We start from the raw sequence: 26,619 nt of genomic DNA, 5'->3' as shown, positions 1-26,619 counted from the left end.
CCGCGACACAAGCATGTGGGCTAAATAGCCAAAAGAAAGCGAGGCGGACACGGTGCCCAGGCAGACATCGACGTTCATTGGGCGGTGGGAAAGGCGGGCATGGGTCCAGCGGGGGTCCATGCAGGCTGGAGGCAGGAGCCATGGCGTGTGGGATCGTTCAGTGCCTGCCACCCCCTCCTACCTTCTTCCCCCCCCGGCCATCGCGTGTCGTCTGCAGAGCATTGATTGAGCCACCACACTTCCTGACGACAACCGCGCGCAGAGGACGCCCCCAAGACGAGGGCGCCCTCCACTTCGGACCCTGTGGACGACGACTGCTCGCACGCCCTGCTGTACCTTGACCCGACCCTGTGAGCCAGCAGCCCTGCTGTCCGCCCCTTTGCTCCAAAGTCCGCTGTGCATCATTGGCCTCCTACGCACCAAGGATGGCTCATCATGCGGCACCGCCAGTGCTGGCGGGCAGGGGAGTCGGGGATGGACATCTCCATTCCATTTATATACGTTGCTGCCTCGTGGGGATATTTAACCCTGATGCCCTCCCACATCACCATCTGACTCGATCTGATCTTCCGTTTCATAGCTCACAGAGGTACGCGGATACGTTGAAATCTTTGACAAAGACTTTCGAGTACAACAACCCTTCGATAAGTGTCCGACAACCCATCTGGCCGTGGAGAACTATAGGGACGTGAGGAAATGACCTCTGGCCACGACAATCGGCTTCACTCAGCACAAAACATGTACGCAGGGACCACGTCCATGTTTCCTCAAGAAGAGCCGGGCAGGCAAGCCTATGGCTATGCGCAGACTCTCCCGGCCACACAGAACAGCACGTATACCGGCAACGGGACAAGCAGTGCTTTCAGCGCCTCGGCGCTGCCCCACGAGGACTGGACACAGATTGCGGATCTTGCTGAGCGCCGGAGGATACAGAACCGCATCGCCCAGCGCAACTACCGTAGGTGCCCTCGACGCTACTGACCCAACGTGATGCCCTTCTGACACTGCTGGCAGGGAAGAAGCTCAAGCGTCGCATGGAGGATCTTGAGCGCCGCGCGGGCTCCAACGAGCCAGAGGACGAAGAGATCTCGGACAAGAAGCCCAGCCCACCGCCCACCAAGGCCAAGCGCACACCCAGCAAAGCTGCCTCCAAGGCCAAGACGGAGCCTAGGTCACAGGGAACGGCACCCGAGTTGCAGATGCATCTCACACCTCCAATGGAGAACAATGACGACTATCTTTTCCCGCCTTGTACCCGCCAGAACTCGCACACGCCTCCCATGTATCATTTTGGCGCTGCGTACCCTCCACCCGAGGAGACACTGCCCAGCAATTACGATACGACGAGCCCCTACCAGACACCCGCGACGACACATGACAGCTACGCCTACCCTGTTGTGGCCCCTCTGGTCTCGACAATGCCGTCCATGTCACACTTTAGCGATGCCTATAAGCAGGAGTCGTTCTCCAGCGACGGCGGATACAACCACACCAGCCAGCATGGCAACATCTGGCCCTACTGGAACTCGATGGACTCCAATTACGCCCGGTCCAATGCTGCTGTGAGTGACCCCAAACAACCTCGCTCCCTCTCCACCCCGCTGCCTCGAGACGACGCTGACAAGAAGGCTCCCGGATAGACGCCTCCGCTGTCACATTCATTTGAGCAGTCAGCCAACTGCTCCGAGACGGGCCTCGAAGCCTTGGAGCTGCCCACGACACCGCTCTCCATGTCCGAGTCGCCGGGCATGATGCCACACATGGTGGGTGAGGCGGCAAGGGAATTGTACTAGAATGGGGATCGACACACGAGATCATGTGCAACACGACAGACATTTTGGGTACTTCAAAGCGTGGGTTAGAACGGGGCGTTTGTAGCATGGGCAGCCGGGGCAACAATCACTTGCCGCCCCCGGCGATGGGGTTTTTTTTTATTTCGTTTCTTCAGGTTGCCGGCGAGCAAAGCCATGGGAGGCATCAATTCCACGCACGTATACGTGAATCCCGCAGCCCCTCGCAGTGAGTCGGTGACTCGAATCAAAGTCCCGTTTGAGAACCAGGACGTGCGCATGGGACCAGGGTGCTTGCCCCCGGTCAAACACAGAAAGTCCGAAAGGACTCGGCTGAATTTGAAATCCGAGATTTGAAATTCGGCGCGCGGTACTCCGTACGTTGTGAAACAAGGTTTACATCGTCCTGCAGCATTTCGGGCTTTGCGTGACATGCGCCACCCCGCCTCTCTAGCTAGGTCGCTGGGGACTTTAAATTCGGTCTGCACCAAGTGGCCCAAGATTACAATTTGTTGATTTAGCCTGATGTGAGTCCAATTACAGAGGTGTCTGTCATTGAAAGCGTACTACAAGGTACATTTGCGCGAAGGCGGACGTCCACCGCCATCTGGCCCTAGGCGGTAGAGTCGGGCGGGCGGTTTTTGTCAGTGCATTGGGCAGTGCACCTAAAGCTGTGCCGTAGGACACCTTCAACAAAGTCCAAACAAGGCGACAACCGAACGGGCGTGCGGGTACACGTAGGCTGTGCAGCCTGTGCTCTGGAATCCGGCCCAGAAGACGTCACCCGTCTATGATCCCAGTGCGAGCTGATCGGCAGGTAGACCTGTCAAACTCTCAGCAAGCCTGAGCGAGGCCTACGTACTACTCTCTCCAGCCGCACATAGTTTGCTCGAACCTTGAACGTAGCCTTGACTTGCACAATTAGCCTGTTGTGCGCTCCGGAAGCATCGGGAGAAGTCCGCTCGGTTAGCTGTCTAGACTATTGCCTTGACGGATGTCAAGGACTGGTCCTCAAACATCCAACGGAAAGGACTAGATTAGCGTCGCATCTTGGAGGTCTTAGTCAAGTGTAAGACGGGCGACGCCCGCGTCCGGATGCTGACAACGGACTGAATCTGTGGGGTTTCGGGGGGCACTTGCACGGGCTCACGATTCGGAGCTTCATGAGCTTTATCGATAAGAATTCGGTTATGTCATCGACTGGCAGAGCGAGGAAAATCATTCCGCAGCAACAACTCATTCACCATCGCATCAAATCACTTTCCAACGTCGAAAGCATGCAGAGACAGACGCCACTTGACCTCTTCGGAGGCGACAGGCCAGCTTTATGCCCCAATGGCCCGATCAACACCCAGCTAACCAACTACCAGGCCCTGGGATACGTCCCTTTGGGAAACCACCGACGACCGCGTACGAGGCGGCTCCAGCGTGTCCCACCTAACCGTCCGCGACGGCAAGGCTGCCCGCTTCCACGGCACCCTCGACACGTCAACGCTCGGGGGCGCAGGCTTCGCCTCGCAGCAGACGCGGGGCACGAACCACTGGGACCTCTCCCGGTACGAGGGGCTGCTCCTCCGTCTGGGCGAGGGCGACGGCAAGCGATACGTGATCACCCTGAAAGACGAAATCCCAGGCCGCCGACCGGACGGGCGCATGGAGAGCGGCGTCAGTTGGGAGGCAGAGTTCACCTCGAGCAAGGCTGACGCCACAGAGGTGTGGTTACCGTGGGGGCAGTTCAAGGCGACCTACCGCGGCCGCCCCAAGGACGACGCGACACCACTGGACACGGCCAATGTCAAACGAGTCGGGCTCATGATGAGGAGGTACGTCGTAATTAACTTTTCCCTACCGCGGCATTTGTCTGGTGGAAATGAGTCTTGGCTTCATCTCGAAACATGTTTCCGCTTCGGGCACAAGTGCAACCCAGACAGGGCCCCAGCTGATTGGATGTGCTCTAGCTTCTTCGACTCACAGCATGGGGACTTTGCCATCACGCTACGGAGTATCACGGCGACGAGTTCTCCTTCGGGACAGGACGCGGGCGCCGCGTCTGATCATCACGCCAATGAGCGTGGTCAGGACGACGATGGCGACGACGAGGATGAGCTGGCAAGATACAAGCATGATGCCCAGATTAGGCGGCACAGCAGTACGGTGGCTCGTCGACAAGGGGCTACTTCGGGGTGGAGGGGTGTATTCTGCGGGCTCTTGTAGTGCGCGGCTACGAGGACATGGCACTGTAATAATGCTACCGTCTAGCAGGCCTACAACAGTCCAAGTGCATCCTCTCTCGCGTATCCATATCCTGGGACCTGCGGTCGGCACCAGCCCCTGCGTCTGCGGCATGTGCTTCAGGGGGCTCTCTACTAGTTATATTCTTCCAAGGGCGTGAGACACTCACTCAACAGAGTCGCTACGGCTGGGGAGCAAAACTTGCCTAGCAAGACATACGAACTTTGTCGAGTGAATACGGTATCCGCGTTTTGAGGCACACATCTATCCCTGTCTGTCGATCACTGTTCTTGAATCTTGACCGCCATGAGCTGGCGAAACTTTCAGCCCTGCATGCAATGGAACCCGGATCGCGTGGCCTGCTTGGTCCCCTGCCGCACTATCCACTCAAGGGTGATGTTCTTCCAAGTCACTAAGAGACCCCTGAGATCTGCGCACTCGTAGGACTCGACGGGACTCGATAGCCACCAAATGACAAAAACAACCACATCTATTCGCTCCGTATTCTTCTACTACCTGCCTGAAAACGCTGTTCTCGACCCCCCCGTGCCACACTCGTACAATGCCAAGTGACCCTCAAGCAAGCCAGACGCCAAGTCCATCGCCCGAACGCCGCAAAACTCCATAATGTCCTTCCCGCGTCACCCTTCCAGCTAGATCCCCCATGGGGGAAGGAAGCCCAGGTGCTGCCCGTACGTATAAGCATGAGCAATAGACAATATTTGCAGTATGCCGTGAGGCCATCGCGCGGGGGCTGCCAGCTCACGTTAAATCCATCAATCCCTCCGAATGAGTCCATCGCCCTGAATGCTTTTTGTTTGTGGCCTGCCTCCGTAAACCTCATGGGATACGCGTGACACGTCCGCCTCGCTCGCTGTATAAAATCTTTTGGTGGTGGAAAAGAAAAGAAAGTGGCGCACAATCGCCATGGCCGGTTCCTTCTCGACTACATATTGCCCAGTCCGCCGCTGTTCTCCACGACATTATCCGAGAGGTTGATCAGCAGCTGGGCGAGGCACCGCTTCGTGGCGGCGTCGTCGCGCAGGACCGAGGAGAAGGTGGCGTCGCGGAGGGGCTCGGGGAGGCATTGGCGCAGAGCCTCACGCGCGCGAGCGTTATCGCTTAGCCTGTGACTGTCAGTCAAAAAGTTCCCTTGCCCGTTCTTTGTCCATACCTGAGAAAGCAGCGCACCACATGCTTGAGGAGCCTCGCCGTCTGGGACTCGACCAGCTGGGAGACCATGTTGCTCAGCACGGTGCCGACGGCGTAGAACCGCTCGTAGGTGGCGCAGATGTAGTTGAGACCATTGTCGTCGAGGAGGATCTTCTGCACAATGAAGATGGCGACGGTCTTGCTAAGCTCGGATCCCGTCTCCATGATACGCAGGCAGAGGGGGATGATTTCCGTCGTCAGCAAAAAGTTGATCACCTCGGACGAGTCGTTCTTCACCAGGGCCCCGATCACGCCCAGGCTGGTGAGGCGGAGGTACTCAAACGGACGGGACTTTGAGGTCGTGTTGAGGAACGGGTAGAGGAAGAGCGGGATGTGCGCGTGGAGGAAGAGCGTCCGCGTGTCGGGATGGCTGGCGACGCACTGGAGGAGCGCGAGCGCGTTGCAGACCCGGTTGCTCGCGGCCGCCGTCAGCTGCGACGGGTTCAGCAGCGTGTAGACCGAGATGATTTCCTGAAGCAGGCTCGTCATGACGCCGAACGAGTGCCAGAGGATGAGCGCGAGCTCGGGCACCTGCTCCCTCTTCTTGCTCAGCTCCAGAAGCGCGGCCTCCCGGGTGCTTTCGTTGAGCAGGTCGGCAATGTACGCCATGGTCCTCCTGTTCTCTTCCGATACGTTGTCCGCCGCGTTTGCCGCGTCTTGTCCCACGGGCGGTCCGCTGCCGCCAGCTCCGGGGTTGCCTAAGCGGTTGTATTGCGCAGCAGCATTCTGCTGTTGCTGTTGTTGCTGCTGAGCGTTGCCTCCACCCGCCGAGCCTGGCTGCTGCTGCTGCTGTTGCTGAAGCCACGCAGACTCGGACTGCTGGTTGAACTGGTGGTGTCCATACATGTGCGCCGCAGGCATCATCTTGGAGGCGACGGCTGGCGGCTGCCGTGGTCGATGCATGCGCGGTGGTTGGGGGACGAGGGTCGTAATCGACTGTAGGCTGTGTGCGGTGGTGAACGGCGCCGCTGCGGGAGGGACGAACAAACAAGGCCCGCTCACAGTCAGTATAGTATCCCTGTCGTCGTGGACGGCTTGCGATCGCCTTGTTCGAGCCTCGAGAGGCAGGATCGGGGAGCGGAGGGTTATCGAGTTGGGGCCACGCGTCGCGACTGGCGCTTGGAGCCGATGGTGAATATTATATTGAGACGGAGCACTTCGATGCGCTTGGTGTGTACTAGAGTTGTGTGGTCGTACAGGTGCGTCGGTCAGGTCAATAGGTCTTGTGTACAAGGATGAGTGATGGAGGTCAGTCCGGGCAGTGGAGCCTGAGGGCAGGGCGGGTGAAGGTTCGAGGGTTGTTGTGCTTAGTCATTCGTTATCTGGCTACCCGGTACAGAACTGGTCTACTTCACTCGTAGGCTACAGTCATTGAACAGCACGAGCCAAAGAATCGTATATAATCAGGAAACCCGCTACGAATGCTATTGCTCCCATAGAACTGAATGTGAATGCAGTGAGCGAGCCGCCGCTCACGTGACCATCACCTGCTTCACCTCTCCCGCCGACCAGGGCTGCATGGGAGAAGTCCAATATGACACCCGACAGACGCCGACCTCGATCTCGTCCTCATCGTCAACTGCCTCGTCCTCCCCCACTCCGTATCAGAGATGGAGCTCCCGTCCGCCCCGTCCACAAACTTGCGCCCTTCTCCCCCTCCGCGGATGCGTCCGCCATCTCTGCTCTACAGCCTGAGCTCGCGCAGAATCTGGTCCGCCATGCTCTTGTACTGCCACGTGTTGCCCGTCAAGCGCTTGAACTGGACGCCATGCAGCGTCAGCAGAGGGACCTTGACGATGAAGATCTCAAACTCCAGCACCATGCTACCGCCCAAGTCGCTCTGCACCTGCGTGCTCGTCTCGCCGGGCGCTGTCCTCGGCGGACCGTTGTTCCTGCGCGGGATGCTGTCGACCGATGTTTCCGAGTTGGAGTAGCTGCGGTCACGGTCTGATCGACCGGGTGTTCGTGGTGTCTTGGGGGGTGCGTCACTCTCGCGGCTGTCGTCCTCACCGCGGCGCAGGCCGCCAAAACTGAAACGACGACGGTTGGCCGATGGGCTCATGGGAGGGTCCTGGACCTTGTTCAAGTCGATACTGGGCGCGTGCCGGCATGTGAAGCCGCCCTTGATCTCGGTGTAGTCCACGTTCAGCTGCTTCAAGACGCGGCGGATGTCTGCGCGAATCGCAGGAACAGACTTGCCGGACGTGGTCGACACGCTGAACAAGCCCTTGAGGAAGACTGGCTTCGCCAACTCCGAGTCATCCAGTTTCTCGCTAGACCGGCCACTCTGCTCATTGTCCAAGTCCGTCTCTTCGGGCACATTGGCTTCACGAGCCTCCTCCCGCCGCTGCCGCCGCTGCTGGATACTCTCGCGCCGAGCATGGCCTAGTGATTTGGCTCGCATCGTCACAGACCGCGAGTGGCCGTGACCCGGGCGGGGCGGGCCCTGCTGTTCGGCGTTCATGGACTGCTCTGAGCCACTGGTGGGCGGGGGCTCCTTTGCCAGCCGGCTTGATTGGTTCCGTCGCACAGCAGTCCCCGAATTCACGCTCGTGGACCGACCTAGGCCGCTCCTCTGGGCGCCTCCGGCCGACTTGGGCGGGCTCAGAAGCTCGCGGTGCTGTGGCTGGCTACTGGGCGAGCGTGTCGACGACTCGCCGCCCTCGTCCTGATCACGACGACTGCGCCGGATGCTGTAGCTCTTGCGAGGGCCGAGCTCATGGGAGGGAGAGTGGACCTGCACCACTGGTGGGTGAGAGCGATCTCTTCCCGTGCGCTCGGGCTCTCTGCGCTTGCGGGTGCTGAATCGCCGGAGCAAGCCAGGCACGGTGCCCTCCTTCTTCTCCTTCTCGGGCTTCGGCTCGGGCGGTGCGAGATGTCCACTCTTGGTGATCTCTGGGGCATCGTCTTCACCATGCGTGCGAGCCCGTGGTCTTGACCTGCCACCCGTCGGCTTCTCTCCGGGCATCTCGTACGCAGCCGCGTTGGTGACGGCAGCCCGCGGCGGCGCCAGTTCCGGCATAGGCCCAGTCTCCTTCTCCCGAGGACGTTCCGTCTCGTGGTCGTAGTCCCTTTCCTTCTCTCTCTCCCGCTCCTTCTCGCGAGCCACGGCGGCGGCAGGTGGCGCGGTATCGACTCGTTCGCGATCCTGCTTCTCCTTGACAAGATAGTAGATGGACAACAACGGGCTAAAGGCGTTCAACGGGTCGTTGCCGAGTTGCAAAGCCTCCGTACTAGGGCCGGTCAGAGTATCTCGGCTGTGTTGCGAGTTCCTCCTCTTGTAGAAATCCAGCCCGAACCCGCGCTTCTTCTCGCCTTCCTTGGGAGGCTGCGCTGTGTTCTTCTCGCGCTGGTACATCCGCACCGCACGTTGGTACTCGTCAGACTCGATAGTCTTGAGGATCTGCGCCTGTATGCTCTCGGGCGAGCCAAAGTTGAAGCCGTGCATGGCTTGGAACACCTCCGGATCCAGCGGCGCAACGAGCGGCTCGCGCGGTGGCAAGAAGTTGTCCGGGGGTCCGTTAAACCCCTTGACCATCCATGGATGTGTCATGACTTCTTGCATCGACGCGCGCTGTTTAGGGTCGGTGACCAGCATTCGTGATATGAGATGCTTGCACTCTGGTTTGGTCAGTCAGATTCCCTGCATTCGCAATACTTGCACTTACCACTAGACAGCCAACTGGGATAGTCGACCACGCCCTTCTTGATCTTGGCGTGGAGCGCCGGCATGCTCTGGTCGTCAAAGGGGACCTTGCCGCAGACGAGGACGTACAGCACGATGCCAAAGCTCCAAACGTCGACCTCGGGCCCCGTGTAGGCTCTCGCTTGAAGAAGCTCCGGGGCCGCAAAGTAGAGGCTGCCACAAAAGGTCTTGAGGTGGCCTCGGGGGGCAAACAAGTTGCTCAGCCCAAAGTCAATGATCTTGATGTCTCCATTTTTGCTAATGAGTATGTTTTCGATCTTGAGATCTCGGTGGACAATGCTGTTCCGGTGGCAGTAATCGAGAGCGCTGGCAATCTGACGAGAGAACTTGCGTGCTTGCTTCTCCTTGAGCTTGCCATGCGAAATGATGTAGTCCAGCATTTGCCCGCCGTTGACGTATTCGAATAGCATGTACCAATGATAGTTTGTGCGGACGGAATCACGCAGTCCGCAGATATAGGGATGATTGAGCAAGGAGACAATGGCAGCCTCGCGCTGTGTTCGAACCTCTTTGGAGTGGTCGGCACGCTCTCGGTCGGCACGCGACTGGTGGCCGTCGTCTGTCGAGCCACGGGGGATGATCTTGCAGGCGACCTGTTCGCCGCCGTCTTCCTTCCTGGCGAGCTTGACCTTGCCCATGCTCCCAGCACCTATTGTCTTGCCCAGGATCCACTTGCCCGAAGGCGTCGGGATGGTCGTCCTGGACCTCGAGGGCTTGGAGGCCGAGGAAGAGGAATGGGGCCCATCGGGGACGACACCCCGAGAGGGGTCGGCGGTAGGCATCGTAGAGTGGGTGGGCGGTGGTCGGTGGCTCGTCGAGCTGCTCTGGCGGTGGGAATGGCGGTGCGACGCGTCGCGAGGCGGCTGCTGTTGAGGCCGGGCCTGAGGATGAGGAGGTGCGGCGGGCTGGGTGGTCGAGCGACTGCCCGCTCGGCGGTGGTGGGAGCGCGACGAGGATGAGGCCTCTGACGAGGGTGGTGGTGCTGTGGTGCGCTTTGCTACGTGCGAGGTTTCGTAGTCATTGTGGGGAAGGACGTCTTGGATGGGTCGGCCTTGGCTGCTCGGGTTCTCGGTATGGCTGTTGCTGCTGCTCGTAGTGGAATGATGGCTGTGATGCTGCTGCTGACGAGGACGGGAATAGTCGTGGTTCTGCGCGGGGCGAGAGTGCGAGTGTGAGTCGGCTCGGGAGTGGGAAGAGACGGAGTGCTGGGCCGGAGGGCAGTCCATGGCGGGTGCTGGCGGTGGTGGTGCAGCGGCAGCACCGCCTGGAGTGGCAGTCGTCATGGCTGATAGGCGTTACAGGTGCTGTGTATAGGCCCTCTGGGCTCCAAGTCGATGCGGGCAGCTGGACGACAGGAAGGTGATTATGGTGGGACTGCTGTCTTGTATTCGTTCACATGAACATGATAAATGAGACAGTTCAGTTGATTCAGCTGCACCCCCCTGTGGGTAGAAGCTCCCCTGGAAGGCTGGAAATAGGTGTGAAGGTGGTGGTGGCTGGGGATGCTGTAGGAGCTGGGAAATATCACCTCGAGGAGCTGCTGACGACGACCGGAGTGCAGGAGATACCAGAACAGTGTTGATGGTTCGGAATGGCCAGCAAGATATCAAAGAGAAGAGAATTATGAAATTCAACAAGCAAGAAATTTGCCAGATGAGCAACGTGCTGGACCGAGGAAATTACGGCCCGGTGGAACGAGGTGGATGGGAATTAAATGGCCTTGGCTGATTGACTTTGCCTAGGACGGACGGCTGGAGCTGGTGGAAGATGGGCCTTCCAAGGCTCGCAGGACTATATAGATTACCTGTAGGGACACCAGACTTGCCTGCTGATGTTCATTGTTGGATGCAGTAGATGCTGAGAGCTAGAAATCATCAAGTTGAGCTAGCAGCACATGTCCTTGCCCAGTATCCATCCACGTCCGACTATCGTGGGTCTGCTGTGCCTTTTCCAAGATAGCTCACTTTGTGCTTCACACCACTGGCCTGAAATCGCCATAGTCTGTTTCGAAAACAGGCTGGATAGCAGAGCCTTGCGGTGCAGTGGTTGCACGACACGTCGCCAATGCGCTCAAAAGCGTTACACTGTGCCCGTCGAACGGGCATTAGCGGTAGCTCCTATCCGTACATACAGTACGTAGCACTTACCCCTGACTACTCCGTACTGACGCCATTGATGCCACACGCGATAAGACACCATGGCCGCATAGATGCCTGATGGGACGCCTCTCGCGCTCAAGCAGACTCAAGAAGCAAGTTCCCGTCGCGCACGCAACTCCATACCTGGATGTCCGCCCGGGATGGACAATCAGTTGAGGCTCGAGGTCATGACAATAGAGCCGAGTAGTTAGATACCCGTCAAATAATACTACGTATCTGCCCCGCCTGCCACGCCAAGAAGCCGTCAGCAAGTAGCCAACGCAGCTGGGACCTGGAATCGAATGAATACCTGCCACATCGCCGATGGGGTGAGGTGAGCTCCATGCCGTCCCATGATGCGGGTGCACTGGACGTTAAGTGAGTGGCGCTCGGGCGTGATTCGACCGAATACATGCTGCTATAATGCTTCATTAAACGAAATCCAACAAATGCGGAGGAGCTGGAGACGCTTACTGGCGCGTTCCTGAATCAAGAACCCACGCACGGTCCCGAGGATGGAGTAGCACGTGCTATCGATAAGGTCAGATAAGGTAAGATCTAGCTCTTATCTGAGCCGACGTCAATCTCGAAAACCGTCGAGCCGAGACGACACACGACCGACACAAGCGCAACTCGTCCACGATCACCTAATGTAATCCCGCACCTCCGGCTGAGCAAGCCTCCCAATGTCCCATCAGAACAACAAACGCTCCCGGACCACCTACGAATCCGATCACTCGCACGCCCCCTATGCGACGTTTGGCACGCCTCTCCCCGACGAGGCCCACACGCGCGATGACGGCTCCTTTGTGCCGGTGTGGAAGCAGGAGGTGAGGGACGAGAGAGGGAGGAAGAGACTCCATGGCGCATTCACGGGTGGTTTCAGTGCCGGGTACTTCAACACGGTCGGCTCCAAGGAGGGATGGGCGCCCTCCACCTTTGTGTCCAGTCGCTCGAACCGTCGCAAGGACGATGCGAGGCAACAGCGGCGACCTGAATATTACATGGATGATGAGGACCTCGCGGACGCGGCCGAGGCGCAGAAGTTGCAGACGTCCGAGGCCTTTGCAGGGTTGGGATCCTCTACGCAAGCTCAGGATGGCGGCGGCTTGAATGGCCTGCTCCGGCCTCAAGGCAACACAATGGGTTTCAAGCTGTTGCGAAAGATGGGCTGGAAGAATGGTCAAGGCATTGGGCCCAAGGTGCGCAGGGGAGCGCGTCTTGATCTGAAGGAAGACGGCCACGGCGAATTGTATGCTTTTGCGCCCGACGATGTACCGATGATTCAGTTTGTTCGAAAAACAGATCGAAAAGGGCTCGGCCACGATGGGGAGACAAGACTTGATTCTTCGAGCACCACCCCGCGCAACGGGACAGAAGACGTTGACGTCGAAGAAGAGCCCAGAAGTAGATTTTCCCTGCTTCCAGGCCCCAAGAAGAAGACGAAACCTGCCAAGGGGGGCATCGGCATGGGCATTCTCAACGACAATGGCTCTGATGAGGAAGACCCGTACGAGATGGGGCCGAAGATATCATACAACAGGACTGTAGGGGGGGACAAGAAGAAGAAAAAGGCAAAGACAACGACAGCCGTCAATCCGTCTTTGGACAGCGCGCCTGTCTTTTTACCGCGAACGGCCAGAGCCGGCAACAGCTTGCAGCGGTGTCACGATGGACGGTTGCCCCTAGACGGCTTCGTACTGGCCAAGATGACCACAGACTTTGCCAATCGATTGTCACGGTATGCGCCACCCGAGGTTCCATCTGGATGGGTGTCAAAGAAGCAGCGAGACCAGCACGCGTCGGTTCCCGCGAGCCACGGATCAGCATCAGACGCCGCCAAGGCTTCCACACTCGATGCGTCAGCGCGAGCTGCTCTCCTCGGTGAAAAGATGCTGCCCGGGAAATCAGTCTTTGACTTTATGTCGCAGTCAAATCGAGACAAGCTGGCTGCGGCGACGGGCAGAGCAGACCTCCCGCAAGGGCGGGGCGAGGTGCCGGAAGAGTTCCGACTGTCCGAGGATGAGAAGCAACAGAGACTGTGGCAGCAGGTCCCCAAGCTGGACCAGGAGACGGCCCTCGCCGCATTGGCGAGAAGCTCAAGCGGACCGTACGCTGACGACGAGGCAAAGAAGGCTCGCTACAGAGGGTATCTGGAATGTCTCGCCAGCTCTGCGCAACGACCGCTGCCAAAACCAGCAGGCATGTCCGATGCAGACTATATACGGGAGATGAACGACTTTTACAACTGCGCCCGCATCTTCAAGCCCATGACAGGATTCATGGCTTCGCGCTTCACCACGTCCAAGACGATACCAGGCTCCACCGGTGCCGGGGGGGACGACGCAGAGCTCGTCTCGAGACCGGAGCCCAAGGCGACAGATCCGGCGGAGGAGGCGGCCAAGATGGGCATGTACGGGCAGATGACGAGGTCGATTGCCGACTTTCACCCCACGAGGCTGCTGTGCAAGCGCTTCAACGTGAAGCCCCCAGCCAACAGCGCGGAGCAGGAAGGAGACCCAGGAGCGGACGCTCAGATGCCGGCGCAGACGTTCAACTCTGATAGAGAGACTCGAGCAGAACACGTGGACATGTTGAAGGCGCTATCAGCTCCTGTGGCATCCACCGCGCAGGCCGCGTCTGGGCAGAGGGAGAGGGGGAGCGTACCGGACCCAGAGGAGAACAAGGCGATTGAGGGCGGATCTGCGCACGCTGAAGTGCTCAAGGCCATTTTTGGCGACAGCGACAGCGACAGTGAATGAAATAGAAAATACCGTCTAACCGCGCCGTCAGCATGGATATCTAGCGAATAGTAGCAAGTCCTCCGAGCGTACATGACAGTAAGATGAGATGTGCTGGGCTGCAGTACTGGCGCTTAAATAGGCGGGTCCAGCCTCCAACATGGCTGGTTCAGTTGGCTGCTAGCGGTGGGTGGGCGGCTGCGCTGTGGCGCCCCGTCCAGGGAACTCCAGTCGCTAACAGATGCTAGCCTCAAGGTACCTACGGTAAGGTAGAGAGGGCCCCATTCAGGCAGTGGAGGGCCATCGCCGTTCATGACCATGACACCCTAATCAACCCTCTCTGTGAATCACCTTAGTCCGCGCCATCTTCTGCAGCAGGCTAGCATTCTTCGTTCCACGCGGCTTCTGTACCTCTGTACGACACGGAAAGCTGGCGATAGTCGCACAGTTGCTGCCGATCTCTCCCATCCGTCGCACCGACGATCCCTTCGTCCTGGCCCCGTCCGCCCAGGCCCCAGCCATCCTGCCCCTGAGCAACGTCCAGACTAGAGGAACAACGTGAGCCTCACCGCAGTGCTCACGACATTCGACGTCACGGCGCGCCCAATCGATCACGACCCTGCTTCGTTGCCTGCTTTGCGTGATACCGCCAGGAAACCCAGCACCACGGACCTACACGCCTCGAGTGCCGTCGACGACGACGACAACAACAACAACCACCACCACCTCCTCAATCGAGACCACCGCGCATCCGACAACAACACCACCGCCCTGCAAAACCGCGAACGCTCGCCTCCGCCGCAGTATCCCGCCTTTGAGGCACCCTCTTCCCCACGGCCCCCGCCGTTCTCGTCGCTCTTTACCTCACCGCCACCGTCCGGCCAGCAGCGCTGCGTCGGCAAGTACGCCTCTGTCGCCGCCGCCGAAGCCTCTGCCTCCTCGGACGCCGAAGCCGCCTCTGGATCCTCCTGCGCCCCCGCCTACACCCCGCTAGAGCGTGGCCCCTTTGAGCCGCCGGCCTTTCAGCACGACCCCGTCGCCGAGACCAAGCAGAGTCTCCCGCGCGACAACAAGGCCGAGTCCTCCAGCAAGGACGACGCAGAGCCGCCGCCTGCCTACGAGGAGGAGTGCAGTCCGCCGCTCAACTCATTTACATTCGTCATGGCTGCCGCCGGAGGTGCAGCGAGCATCATCACCCAGGTGCAGCAGGGTGGGCCGCCTGTCAACGCGATCGGCGATGTCGGCGCCGACGAGACCATTGCCATGGACCTCAGGGGCACGCGCTTCGTGCTGTCTAGGGACGAGCTGTTGACACTGCCCGAGTTTGTCCTGCTGTCACTCTTCCCCAACGGCCTCTTCCCCGAAGGCCACATGGGTGGGCTATCGGAAGGGGATGCCGTGCAAGTTGATGTAGGCGTCCTTCTCCTTTGATTGCGTTACATCACCGCTAACCTGCCGTGCTCTATCTAGTATGACCCCGCTTCACTGCAGTACATGCTTGACTTCTTTCGCAACGTGGCCCAGACGATGCCGTCCGAAGGCTCGCCCGGCACGTCCCAGGACGGCGATGTCATCCCGCTCGAGCCCATGGGCCTGCGCGACGACTCTAAGCGAGCCGGCATCATCGTGCTGCGCGAGGACCTGGACTTTTACGCCATCCCGCCCAAGCAGGACATTACCCAGCACGAGATGCTGGCCGTCAAGCGCGCGGCCGCCAGGGCGCTCCAGCAGCAGGATGGCATCTTCTCCGGGCTGAAGAGGAGCGACGAGCCCGGGACCACAGAGGCCCATCTTATTGAGATGCTGACGGCGGGGTACGTTTTTTGGGGGGTGTATACTGGCTGAGTGTTTGCTGACTTCTTGGACACAGAGGCTTCGATCGTGAGGACCACTGGGGCCACCGCGCGGGTGAGCCAAACAAGGCCGTCATCTGCAGCCTGGCGCTGGCGCGGCTGCGCAGCGACATCCGGGGCAACGACGCGGGTGGCAACGCCGTCGGCATGGCCCAGAAGCTGCTCCTGTTCTGGCGCAAGCCTGCGCGCCGATGCTGGTGGGAGGGCATTGAGCTGGAGAATGTCGAGGGCGTCGACGGTCCGCTCAAGGTGTGGATCCGACGTGTGTGGACGCTGGAGATGAGCGTCATCGGGTTGAGATGATACTTCACAAAGTATCGGCGGTGTCTCATTGCGCTTGGTGCTATTTGTTGGTTTCTGTCGTGCTGGCTGCCGGGCGTCAGGGGTAAGGTATCTACATATTTTCGCACACGGGTTCTGGACGACCAAAGGCCCCCACTCTATTCTATTCTTTCCGCGAGGCTCGACGCGACACTGTCGAGTAGGTAGCTGTTCATAGTCATATTTGATTCCCTCTGTTGATGCTTGGCGAAGGGTGTCTCGATACACTGCTTCCGTGTCCTTTTTCTCCTTTTGTCGGTCGCGATGGACTTTGAGACCTGGCTGGCTTCTAGAAACACTTCTACCGTGAGATCACTTGACAGGCAGTAGTCATTTGCAGAAGTACTAGGGCGGGCTCTTTGCTGCCCCTCCGCCCCGATCCGTGGAGATGGCCCCATCTTGCCAAGATGTACTTATTTTCTAGTGTACGTGCCTTATTAAGTCGTCACCTTGCCCAATAATTCGACTCCGTGCGCGAGAGGAGCCGAGACATACCTTCACATTGCCCCTCTTCCAACTCGCCCCCATCACCACGAGGGACACACTGCATCAATCTCCCTGCACTTTTCTTCTCGCGTGTCAATCACAGCAGGCTGATCAAAGCATCATGATTCCCGGCAGTAGATCTACAAGTCTGCTCCTCGCAGCGGCGGCGGCGACGGCCCACGCGCAGTCCTGCAGCGTGAACGACCTCACGGTCGACTACCCTGCACCCGAGGCCGCGGATGGCTGGTCGTACCGTCTTGTCGCCCGTGACTTGACCAAGCCACGCAGCATCCTCTTCGACTCGGATGGTCATTTGATTGTGCTCGATGCGGGCGAGGGCATCTACCGATTCGGAATCGACCAGGACGAGGGCGGCACCTGTCTCTCCCTGGGCGACAAGGAGACTCTGCTCGAGAACGAGGATGTAAGTCTCACACACTGAATCTTTATAATGAGCCATGAACTGACAAGTCGACCCAAGCTCAACCATGGCCTCGCTTTGTCCGAGGACGGCGAGACCATTTACGCCTCTACAGAGAACGAGGTCTACTCATGGCCCTATGACGCCTCTCGCAGCAGCATCAACAATGATGATCGCACAACCTTGATCACCAACATGTCCAACACGGACCACACCACGCGGACATTACTGCTCTCCAAGAGCGAGCCGGTTACCCTCTTCGTCTCGCGCGGTAGCCAGTCAAACCTCGACGACGAGGCTGCGGACATTGACTCTGGCCACTCGCAAATCCGGGGGTTCAACCTCACGGACCTGGGTGGCGACGACCCCGTCGAGTACACGGACGGCCGCGTCTGGGGCTGGGGCCTGCGCAACGCGGTGGGCGTGGCCGAGGACCCCACGCACGGCGGCCTCTGGTCCGTCGAGAACTCGGTCGACGAGCTGCGCCGCAACGGCGAGGACATTCACCGCGACAACCCGGGCGAGGAGCTCAACTTTCACGGCTTCGTCAACGGCACCGACGCCCGCTTCGGCAACAACAACTACGGCTACCCCGAGTGCTACGCCATCTGGGGCACCGAAAACTTCCCCGACCGGGGCGACCTCGTCGTCGGCGACCAGTTCCCCGACGAGGACAACAGCGACGAGACGGACGAGACCTGCAACGAGGACTATCTCAGTCCCCGCCTCACTTTCCAGGCGCACATGGCGCCGCTGGACATTCTCTTTGCCCAGGACGGCCGTGAGCTCTTTGTCTCGTTCCACGGTAGCTGGAACCGCGAGGACCCTGTCGGCTACAAGATTTCCTCTGTCGCCTTCAACGCGGATGGCATGCCCGAGGCCAATTCAGACAGCCGTAACGGCACCAAGGATGTCCTCACCACACCTGACCTGGGTAACTGTCCCGACGAGTGCTTCCGCCCCGTGGGCATGGCCTGGGATGCGGACGGCAGGATGTGGTTCACGTCGGATTCCACGGGCGAGATCTTTGTCATGGAGCGCACATCTGGCGGTGGTGACAACGGGGACGGCTCGGATGGCGGCGACGATGATGGCGACGAAGAGGATGCTGCTGTCAGCCTGACGCAACCTAGGCTAGTCGTTGCGTTCGGGGCCATTGTCGTGGGTCTGCTGCTCGTATGAGTCGCCTGGGTTCCGTCAAATACATATACGTATCTTACATACGAGTTCAAAGCAAACACAAAGGCATGAATTCCAATCAAGGAAATGAACGTAATGGGCATCTTTGTCTTCCGTAACGCCGTGCTCTGCATCGACCTCCGTCATCTATTCCTCAATGGACTTGACCAGATCCCACTCGCCCCGTAGGTTCTCCTTCCACAGGCTGACCTTGTTGTCCGCGCCGCTCACGGCCAGCACGTTGCCGCTCAGCGACCAGCTGACGCGCCACACGGGCGCCTCAAAGTTGAGCACCTTGCTCTCCCACTTGGCGCCGCCGCCCTGGTCCGACGTCCAGACCCGCACCGTCTTGTCCTGCGAGGCGCTCGCAATGTAACTCCTCTGCAGCACCGTCGGGCTCCACGCCACGTCGCGCACCCAGTCGCCGTGGCCCGCCAGCGCCTCACCATCCTGCACGTAGGTCCCGCTGGCCACGTCAAACGTCCAGACCTTGAGCAGGTTGTCGCAGCCGCCCGTCACGAAGCGCCTGTTGCCCGAGGCACCCGGGCCGGGGTTGCTGCTCGCGATGGAGCCGGGTGTCAGCGCGGGCGCCCACGAGACCGAGTTGACGCCCAGGCCGTGCGCGTGCAGCGTCGTGCTATCCACCGCGCCCTCCTTGAACTCGAGAACCGACACGTTTCCGTCGCTCGACGCGCAGGCGAGTAGGCAGCCGGCCTCGTGGGGTGACCAGGCGACAATGTTGACCGAGGCCTTGTGGACGGAGGATTCGTAGATGCGCTGCCATTTGGAGGCCTGCTGGGCGCCCTGCTCCTTCCAGACAAAGACCTTGCCGTCGTAGCCTGCCGAGGCGAGGATGTTGCCGTACTTGGGATGCGCCCATGCCACACACCAGACAGCACCTTCGTGACTGTGGTAAACTTGTCAGCTTCTGCCGGGAGAGAATCGTCGCTTGCATGGCGGGGTGTTGTTTACCCCTTGAGTGTCTCGGTTAGACGCTGAGATTCGCCTTCGATTTCAAAGATCTTGATCGTTCGGTCGCTAGAACAGGTGGCGAGTTTTCGGCCGTAGTAGTCGAGAACAGCATCGTGCTAGGGGTGGTTAGCCGCCGTCGTGGTCGAATGGCAGGAGACAGGAGAACGAACAATCATGTCATCGTGACCCGAGTTGGAGATCACCTGGGCGGACTGGCACTGTTAGCTGGCGATGATCACAGCAGAGCGGAGGGAAGGAGATGCAACCATTGTGAAAGATAAGCGCCCGTGGTAGGAAAAACAAGTGCAAACGTTGTTGTTGACGGCGTCCAATGCTGGGATTTGATCTAGAGCTAGCTCTGGCTGGCTGGCTGCTTGCCTCCTGCCTCAAGGGGAGGTACCTTATCGATTGCAGTCTCGGTCATGCCAACTGTCATCCGCTGATCATATTATCACGTGATACTTTACAAATGACTAAGCAAGACTCCGAGGATGCTGCCCCACCTGCCACGTTGGGAACTGGGCAGCGCCGCACTTACCCTCGGTGTTCTCTGCAGTGGTGGAGCCGCTGCCGACCCCGGAACCAGTTACCAGCCAGAGCCATCGAAAGGCTGATCTAATCATCACATGGACTCGCAACTCACTCGGCTGTTGTCCAGTCCATCATCCTTTAATAATCCTATCCTATAGCGCCATACTTCTTCCTCTTGCTCATAAACCCTGGCGCGGGCACTACCAACCGTCAACTGCCATCGCATCATCGGAACCAGCGCCCTACACGCAGCCCTCTTGAGCCGAGGTAGTTTCGCAACATCGCCACAAAGAGTCAAGACAGCATAGCATCTAGGGCCACACTCAGAAGTATAAAACACATACAAACACCAAACACACGCGCAGTAAGAAAGCGCCCCCGCCATGGCTGAGGCGTCTTGCTCGGGGCCGTCCCCATTCAAGTCCCTCGTGGACCATCACCAGCGCAACACATCGCACCACCAGGACCGCTTCGTCAGCAACACGCCAGCAGGAAAATCTTTTCGTTCTCAGCAGGCGCAAGGTCCATCGAGTCAAAATGACTTTGCAGCATTCATGGATGGTGCCTCGCAACTGTCAGGGCCATCACCTCATCACGCCGCCGCCCGGTTAGCGAACCATGCCGCCGCCCTGGAACCTCATCAGCACCATCATCAACCTCACTTTCAACAGCCGCAGCAACCAGCGGCTGGCATGGGAAGCTGGGCAGCCGACTTTGCGCGCTTTGCTCAACAACCCCAGTCAGAACAACCTCATCAACCTCATCAACACCATCCTCAGCAGCAGCAGCAGCAGCACATGCCGCAACAACCTATGTTCCATACCCAACGCATGGCCGGCGCCTTTGGCTTCCAGAACCAACAGTCCCCCCTGTATGGACCGACAAACTCGGGCTTCCTCGACCCCCAGGCCGCGCACGCCCAGCGTCCTGCCGCCGAGACCGACTTTGACACGGAAATGTCAAAGTGGATGTCGCAGCACGGCAGCACCGCCCAGAACGCCAAGGCGATGGAGGACGTGGACGCCGTCATGGAGCAGATGGCCCGCGCCCTCGAGGTCACGGAGAACGCCGTCCAGGAGCAGGACGAGCTGGCGGCGCAGTCGCAGGGTCCGCAACTGACGGATCTGCGCCGTGAGGAGATTGGCCATTTGCAGAGCAGCACGCCTCCATTTAAGGAGGAGAAAACGGCGGCCGAGGTGGCCAAGGGGCGATCAGAGGTCTCCGAGGCCGCGGAGAGGTTATTGGACAGCGTGCGGCATGAGGACGGGGATAAGTGGAAGAACTCAATGTTCTTGTCACTCATGCGCGACTTTCGGGACGGGAAGAAGGATATTGTGGGGGACGAGATTCGCGAGACGGAGGAGGCGGAGGTCGTGGTGTCGAGGACATCCTGACTGAGCGCGTCTTGTCATCACGGCTGCCATCTGTATCCTTAGCGGGTTGTTTTGTGCAAGGAATGGATACCTCAAGAGTCACTTGATGCCATCGCAGGTTCTTTCTTACACGTGCACGCCCATTCGTACCGTTCGCGTCAAAAAATATCAGGTCTCTTTACGCTTCTAGCTATGAAGGACGACAGTCTGCGCGCATCTAGACGGGAGATGAAGCTGTCATAGCCTACCCAGAAACGCCAATGCCCAAGTCACACAGTACAAAGTAATTCCCGCCTACCCTGCCAGCAAGCCTGCCCTTGGCTGGACTTCATTCAATCATGCAAAACGGGAAGTGGAATCAGGCCGTGAGGAACCGAAATGTGTCTGCCGCCCAGTCCAGAGCCTAAATCCCTTTTTGTCCTTGGCCCCTCCGCAATGCATAATGTGTACAGAAATAACGCCGTCATACCTACACCAGATTCGCTCTAGGAACATGTGGCGCGCATGGCCTCGAAATGCTCAAACACTTAGGGATATAAAGAAGAAGAAAGGAAGGATGGGAGCGTTGATGCCCAACAGGGCAGAGTTCATGTCGACCACCATAGACAGCCGCAGTCTGTCAGCTCCAGTGATTCACGCCGCAGCACCTGGGTGATCTCGGCTCGCCTCCGTTCCTCGGGGTCCGGGTCTGTGTCCGGGTGCCGTGAGCGTTCTTGCTGCTCGAGCAGCTCCTCCACAGTACTTCGTCTCTCCGTGACCACGACCGCAATGGGCTCGCCGTCGTCATCCAGCACAGGCTCGCTGCTCTTGCCCCCATTCACGATCTTGACCTTCTCGCATATGGCTGCTGTCGAATCATCGTCCACCGTTAGTCGTCGCTCCAGAAACTTGACGACCTTGGGATAGGCCGGTGTAGGATCGTAGGGCACTTGGCTCGTAGTGGCGGCGGCGGCTGCACTGGTCGACGTGGGCGACGTGCCCGGCGTCGGTGACGAGGGGCTCCAGTACGGCGAGCTCGCGTTCTGGTTGGGATAGATGAAAATCTCCATCGTCACATTCGGCCATGTGCAAATCCATGCATTCTCTCCAACCGCTGGCCCTGGTTTGCTGCTCATGAACCGTGTCGGGTTGAATCCAGTCTCCGAACCCCCAGTATACGTCCACTCACGCTTGTCATTGTGACCAGCGTCAAAGCTCCCCTCGGATATGATGACCCTCTTGTCATAAGCGACCTCTCGCCACCACGCCGGACCCCTGCCAGGCTCGAAGCTATCGTTCACGAGTCTGAGGACGACGGGCTCGGGGATGTTTGGTGGCTGCGTTCCCCAGACATATACAGCATTGGAGCCATTGATGGCTTCGAGTTGGATGTTGTAGTTTTTCACCTCGGATGCATTTGGGTTCATGCCAATCTCCAAGGAGTAGTAGCGAAAGGGCATTTCGCAGGTCCAAGCCTGGGCCTGTGTTGTGTCATTAAAACAGGCTCTTGGAGCTTGGGCGGCATCTAGGCTGGGCAAGTCAAACAAGCCCACTGGCAGAGGCTTCAGGCCGTCGGGTAGACTAGAGAGAAAGTCCACATCAGCCGTAGGTTGAGGTGCCAGCGTGATTCTGGACCTGAGAGACGTTAGCGTGTATGGGACGAAGGTCGAGGTTGGATACGACTTACTCGTCACCGTCAGGTTTCTTCTTATTGCTGTCTGACAGTAAGATGCCCAGAACAGCGCCCATGACGATGCCCACAATGATCAGGCCGACCACCAGCAGGCAGATGGCCCAGTACGGGATGACGCCGAGAAACTTCCTTCGCATTCTTCTCCGCCACTTTCCACCGGGCAGCTTTTCTGCAAAGTCGCGGGCGGCGACGTTGATGTTGCCACGGTTGGTGTCCGGAGTCTCAACGCTCCGCGTAAACCTGTCGACGGATGAGTTTTCGTCGGTCGATGAATACTCTGGGTTGCGGGTAGCGATCCCGATGCCTCCCGCCCCGGACGCCAAAGCGGCCGTGGCAAGCACATGGGCTCCCTGCGGGTGAGGGGTGTCTCCCAAAACCGTTTGAGCGCCCGCCGGGCTGACCTGACTGTCTTCATTGTCCGCTGAAGGACGACGACCGTTGGCTGGCTCAGGATATCTCGAGTAGGGGGGCAGCTCTTCCAAATGCCCATCGGGCCCAATCAAATCACCGACCTCCTCTCCATCTGGACCAATCTGTCGTTGATAAGTGGTTCCCATACCGTTGAAGCCAACGGGTATCGTTTGATTGTCGGTCTCTTCCATCGGTGCCGTCCCTTGTGGATAGAGGCTGTATGGATGTGTTGGTCCACGGGGACCACTGTAATCTGAAGCCCTACCAGTGTCGCCAGAGGATGTGGCGGATTCATCTGTTGTGCGCTGACCATATGACGCAAAGGGATGGGATGGCCCTGCTGGATGCGCTGGGGGGATAGGACTGATTGCGAGAGACGCGATCCCGGCAGGGTTAGGTGTCAGAGGGAATTCGCGCGTGTGCCGGCCCTCGTTCCGCAGGGTTAGAGATTCATGAGGCCGATGTGATTTTGATATACTCGAAGGCCGAGGCCGGGTTGGCGCCGGGGGCACTGGTATTGACAGGCCGGAGTCGGGGGCCGCGGTTTCTGTGCTCTCCAGCTGTGGGGGAGGGTTTCGCGAGGATGACGCGACAGATATGTGTGACGGAGAAGGCGATTGCGATCGTGGGCTTGTGACAGAGGGTATCTGAAGAGTGGCTCGAGGTGGTGATGCAGGTGGTGGGGTCGGTGCTCGTAACGAATCTTGGGTTGGACGAAATCCATCAGCGACGGTGAGATCGGCCAGGTCGTAAGACTCATCGCTCCAGGATGTATTGTATGTGAGTGAGTTGGTCGTCGACCTTGACGTGGACGGCCGGCGTGCGTTACTGTCTGCGCCGCCGTCAGAGCCTGCTGAGCGGGACGAGTCCATGTTTATTTCCTTGCAAGTCGAGTGGGAATCGAAGATGCAATCGTCACAGCGTCGGCGTGCAACCCGCCGCTGACGACGGTGCGAGGCTGCAGGGTCTCTCAACGAGTGGTATTGCAACTAGAGGGCAAGCGATAGCATTCGGTCGGTTGGTCGAGGTTCAGAGAGCGATGGTGTTGTTGGTTCAATCGCAGGTCGGTCCGTCGGGAAGCGTCAGCACAGAGGGGGGTGGGCTATCGGGCGTCGTTGTGTCGCGAGCAGAGGCGGCGACGACAGGCGTTGAGGCTGGGAGTGATTGATGCCAACGGACGATGAAGGTGTCGGGCTGCGCCTGGGAAGAATGGTAAGGACCAGCAGGAGGGCGGCGGATGGGACTTGGAAAAGCGGGCAGAGCAGTGTGAGGTGGTGAGATGCTGTACGTAGCTGGTAAGGAGGCAGTTGATCACAGATTGATTGATGATTGAAGTCGAGCAGACGACGGGACTCCAGTCGGCTGGACTGCGCCTTCCCGGCGTACAGCAACTAACAAGCCAAGCCAGCGGGGGCGGCCAGACTCCTGGTCTCCGGGAGAAAAAACAGAGGTCTTTGGCAGTCTGTTGCTCCGTAAATTAAGGCGGATAATGAGGTGGCCGCTGCTAAGCCCCCGCTCCTACCAGCGCTGCCCAGGTCACATCGTTGAGTGATTGGTCGACCCTCGTCACGGTTCGCCTGAGGCGGATCCAGTTAGCGGTCGTCAGGGGGCCAAGGCCGCTATGATTTGCACTCCAGTCTCCAGCACCGTGGCAGGCCCTGAAAACGTCACCTCACCTCAACACCACCGGGTGTGACCTCCCATTTCCCGAACCGCACTTCAGGGCTTCAACCCACATCCCGCCAAGCCTTGGTCTGCTTCCTGAGCAAATCAAAAGATCGTCGGTCTGTGGTGTGGTGGCCCATATTGGTCAGAGCGTGGCTGCCATTCCAATCAAGGTTTGAGCAAGACGGCATCATCGAGGCAAAACCATTCCCAGCCTAGCTCGCTCACAGCTGGCTTCAATTCGCAATCGAGCAGTATCGCGCTCAAGAGAGCAAAGAGCCTGACCCAGGTTGGCATTGGCCCCAGTAGTACGTACAGTAGCAATGAGGATCCCAGCAACTCTTGAGGCCTCCGTTCATCATGCCAGCTGCTCTGCGCCACGAGCCAATGCGGTTCTGGTAACGATGAGCGATGCTACATTGATGACAGCCCTGACTCGAAAATCATTTAATTAGCACCCAAAGAAACGGGCAGCTCTAGTTTCATCCGCTGCGTACAGCCCAGACTACGAAATCAGAGCACATCAAATTCGCCCGAGGTGGGCGGTCGCTTTCTTTTGTGCGTCACTTACCGCCAGGCATTTCGTTCTGTTCAAAGACAGGAGCGTAATATCTCTTGGCCTGATAAGAAGGGGCTGGGCAGGGTCATCATTTCGTAACAATCATGCACACCATGATGGTGTCAAACTCTCTCTAGTGGAGCGCTGTCTTACGCGTGTGCCTCGATATGTCGATACCTTCATTCACCAATACCGCCTTCAAGTTCTCTTCTCCGCGCCTCCCGCAGTAGTCATATACACGACCCAATTGAAGTTCCTTCAGCTTCAGCCACGCCGAGACTTCACCTGGGACATCATCTACTGCCCAAGGTCTAGAGTCTAGACCGATGTCGACGATGCGGACACTGGCCAAAGCTTCATGAAGTGCGGGTATCCGGCATGCGGTACGTATTAAGCTCGGATTCATGCACAGTATATAGCGTCATGCAAAGTCGCCGGGCCAAGAAGGCAGAGGCTTGTTGGTAGTACTTGATCAGAGTCCAGGCAATTAGGGAGAGTATCACGGTTAAGTGATAAGCAAATCTATTTTAGCGGGCAGTGGACAAGCCAACTAGACTAGATACGTATGTACCTGTATTGATGGAAATTCCGCTCAGCAGATCGGGGGCCTTCATGATCGCCTCTTTGACATCAGCCACCTATCTTCCATCATGTACGTGCGTAGTGTTAGTTGCCGAGCAGGCAAAGAGCAGGCCGTAATAACACCCAAGTACGGAGTACTACGAACTCGCGTAGACCGCTTCACCTGGTCAGAACGCGGACTTGACCAGTAATCGGGGCTGGGGACGTCCCGGAGCAGACAGACACAAGCGGATGACTCTTTGGCCCCACGAATCGCTGACATGAGCAGTGTCTGGCAATGGATTTACTTTCACGCAAGCCTGGGAGCCGGACAGCCGACAGAAACCCAAGCAATGGTCGTGTAGCCTGCCAGTGCCTCGACCGATCCTGGCCGGACAAGACATGTTGTCGAAGACGATCTGCACCGACCACGTGTAGGCGGGTGATCAGCAAGTGTAAATATGTTGAATTATCGATACCTACTAACCATAGGCATTCATTACTTTACACGTGATGCCGCCTTTTTTTTTCTTGACCCTTATGAACAGTGTCTGGGACAAGTGCCGGGGGAGAAACACTGAAACAGTCGACGCAGTGTCCCAAAACGAGCATCGGAAACACTTCCACCGCTGGGCAGCACCCTGCGACCCCATCATCCGAACAACGCCTCCTTAGGTATCGCGTGTCTGCTCGTGAGTCATGATTTCGAATGCTGCCACGGCAATCCGAGTGCCGTGGCCAAATAGACTACGGATTCCCTCCAGTAAGCTGGTTGCGCTTAGGGAGACGTCGCTCC

The 26,619-nt window shown here is 58.5% G+C and overlaps 8 protein-coding genes across 8 annotated transcripts; 4 read left to right on the top strand and 4 right to left on the bottom strand.

Annotated features, from left to right (window-relative positions):
- Positions 1-738: 738 nt before the first annotated feature.
- J7T54_002637 (uncharacterized protein) lies at positions 739-4,033 on the top strand (the record flags this gene model as incomplete). Its single annotated transcript, XM_051509168.1, has 7 exons — positions 739-958; positions 1,015-1,562; positions 1,641-1,763; positions 2,408-2,433; positions 3,161-3,613; positions 3,749-3,939; positions 4,005-4,033. The coding sequence occupies 7 exons, from the start codon at positions 739-741 to the stop codon at positions 4,031-4,033; spliced, it is 1,590 nt and encodes a 529-aa protein (XP_051359850.1).
- A 935-nt stretch (positions 4,034-4,968) lies between these two features.
- J7T54_002636 (uncharacterized protein) lies at positions 4,969-6,137 on the bottom strand (the record flags this gene model as incomplete). Its single annotated transcript, XM_051509167.1, has 2 exons — positions 4,969-5,149; positions 5,197-6,137. The coding sequence occupies 2 exons, from the start codon at positions 6,135-6,137 to the stop codon at positions 4,969-4,971; spliced, it is 1,122 nt and encodes a 373-aa protein (XP_051359849.1).
- A 781-nt stretch (positions 6,138-6,918) lies between these two features.
- Positions 6,919-10,223, bottom strand: J7T54_002635 (serine/threonine protein kinase Kin1; the record flags this gene model as incomplete). The annotated part of the gene is made up of 2 exons (XM_051509166.1): positions 6,919-8,855; positions 8,903-10,223. 2 exons carry the CDS (start codon positions 10,221-10,223, stop codon positions 6,919-6,921), a joined length of 3,258 nt encoding a protein of 1,085 aa, XP_051359848.1.
- A 1,541-nt stretch (positions 10,224-11,764) lies between these two features.
- J7T54_002634 (G patch domain-containing protein-like protein) lies at positions 11,765-15,975 on the top strand (the record flags this gene model as incomplete). Its single annotated transcript, XM_051509165.1, has 6 exons — positions 11,765-13,832; positions 14,075-14,127; positions 14,268-14,377; positions 14,473-15,229; positions 15,290-15,633; positions 15,690-15,975. The coding sequence occupies 6 exons, from the start codon at positions 11,765-11,767 to the stop codon at positions 15,973-15,975; spliced, it is 3,618 nt and encodes a 1,205-aa protein (XP_051359847.1).
- Positions 15,976-16,600: 625 nt separating this feature from the next.
- J7T54_002633 (L-sorbosone dehydrogenase-like protein) lies at positions 16,601-18,082 on the top strand (the record flags this gene model as incomplete). Its single annotated transcript, XM_051509164.1, has 2 exons — positions 16,601-16,903; positions 16,961-18,082. 2 exons carry the CDS (start codon positions 16,601-16,603, stop codon positions 18,080-18,082), a joined length of 1,425 nt encoding a protein of 474 aa, XP_051359846.1.
- A 144-nt stretch (positions 18,083-18,226) lies between these two features.
- On the bottom strand, positions 18,227-19,475 carry J7T54_002632 (nuclear pore complex; the record flags this gene model as incomplete). The annotated part of the gene is made up of 4 exons (XM_051509163.1): positions 18,227-18,986; positions 19,052-19,167; positions 19,222-19,263; positions 19,452-19,475. 4 exons carry the CDS (start codon positions 19,473-19,475, stop codon positions 18,227-18,229), a joined length of 942 nt encoding a protein of 313 aa, XP_051359845.1.
- Positions 19,476-19,965: 490 nt separating this feature from the next.
- J7T54_002631 (uncharacterized protein) lies at positions 19,966-20,976 on the top strand (the record flags this gene model as incomplete). Its single annotated transcript, XM_051509162.1, has 1 exon — positions 19,966-20,976. The coding sequence occupies one exon, from the start codon at positions 19,966-19,968 to the stop codon at positions 20,974-20,976; it is 1,011 nt and encodes a 336-aa protein (XP_051359844.1).
- A 566-nt stretch (positions 20,977-21,542) lies between these two features.
- Positions 21,543-23,229, bottom strand: J7T54_002630 (uncharacterized protein; the record flags this gene model as incomplete). Its single annotated transcript, XM_051509160.1, has 3 exons — positions 21,543-22,415; positions 22,488-22,563; positions 22,622-23,229. The coding sequence occupies 3 exons, from the start codon at positions 23,227-23,229 to the stop codon at positions 21,543-21,545; spliced, it is 1,557 nt and encodes a 518-aa protein (XP_051359843.1).
- Positions 23,230-26,619: the final 3,390 nt, after the last annotated feature.

The sequence above is a fragment of the Emericellopsis cladophorae genome (assembly GCF_022114955.1).
Source record: "Emericellopsis cladophorae strain MUM 19.33 chromosome Unknown NODE_55_length_149150_cov_119_250300, whole genome shotgun sequence".
Classification (NCBI taxonomy): Eukaryota; Fungi; Ascomycota; class Sordariomycetes; order Hypocreales; family Bionectriaceae; genus Emericellopsis; species Emericellopsis cladophorae.
This window is presented reverse-complemented; position numbering and strand designations above follow the sequence as displayed.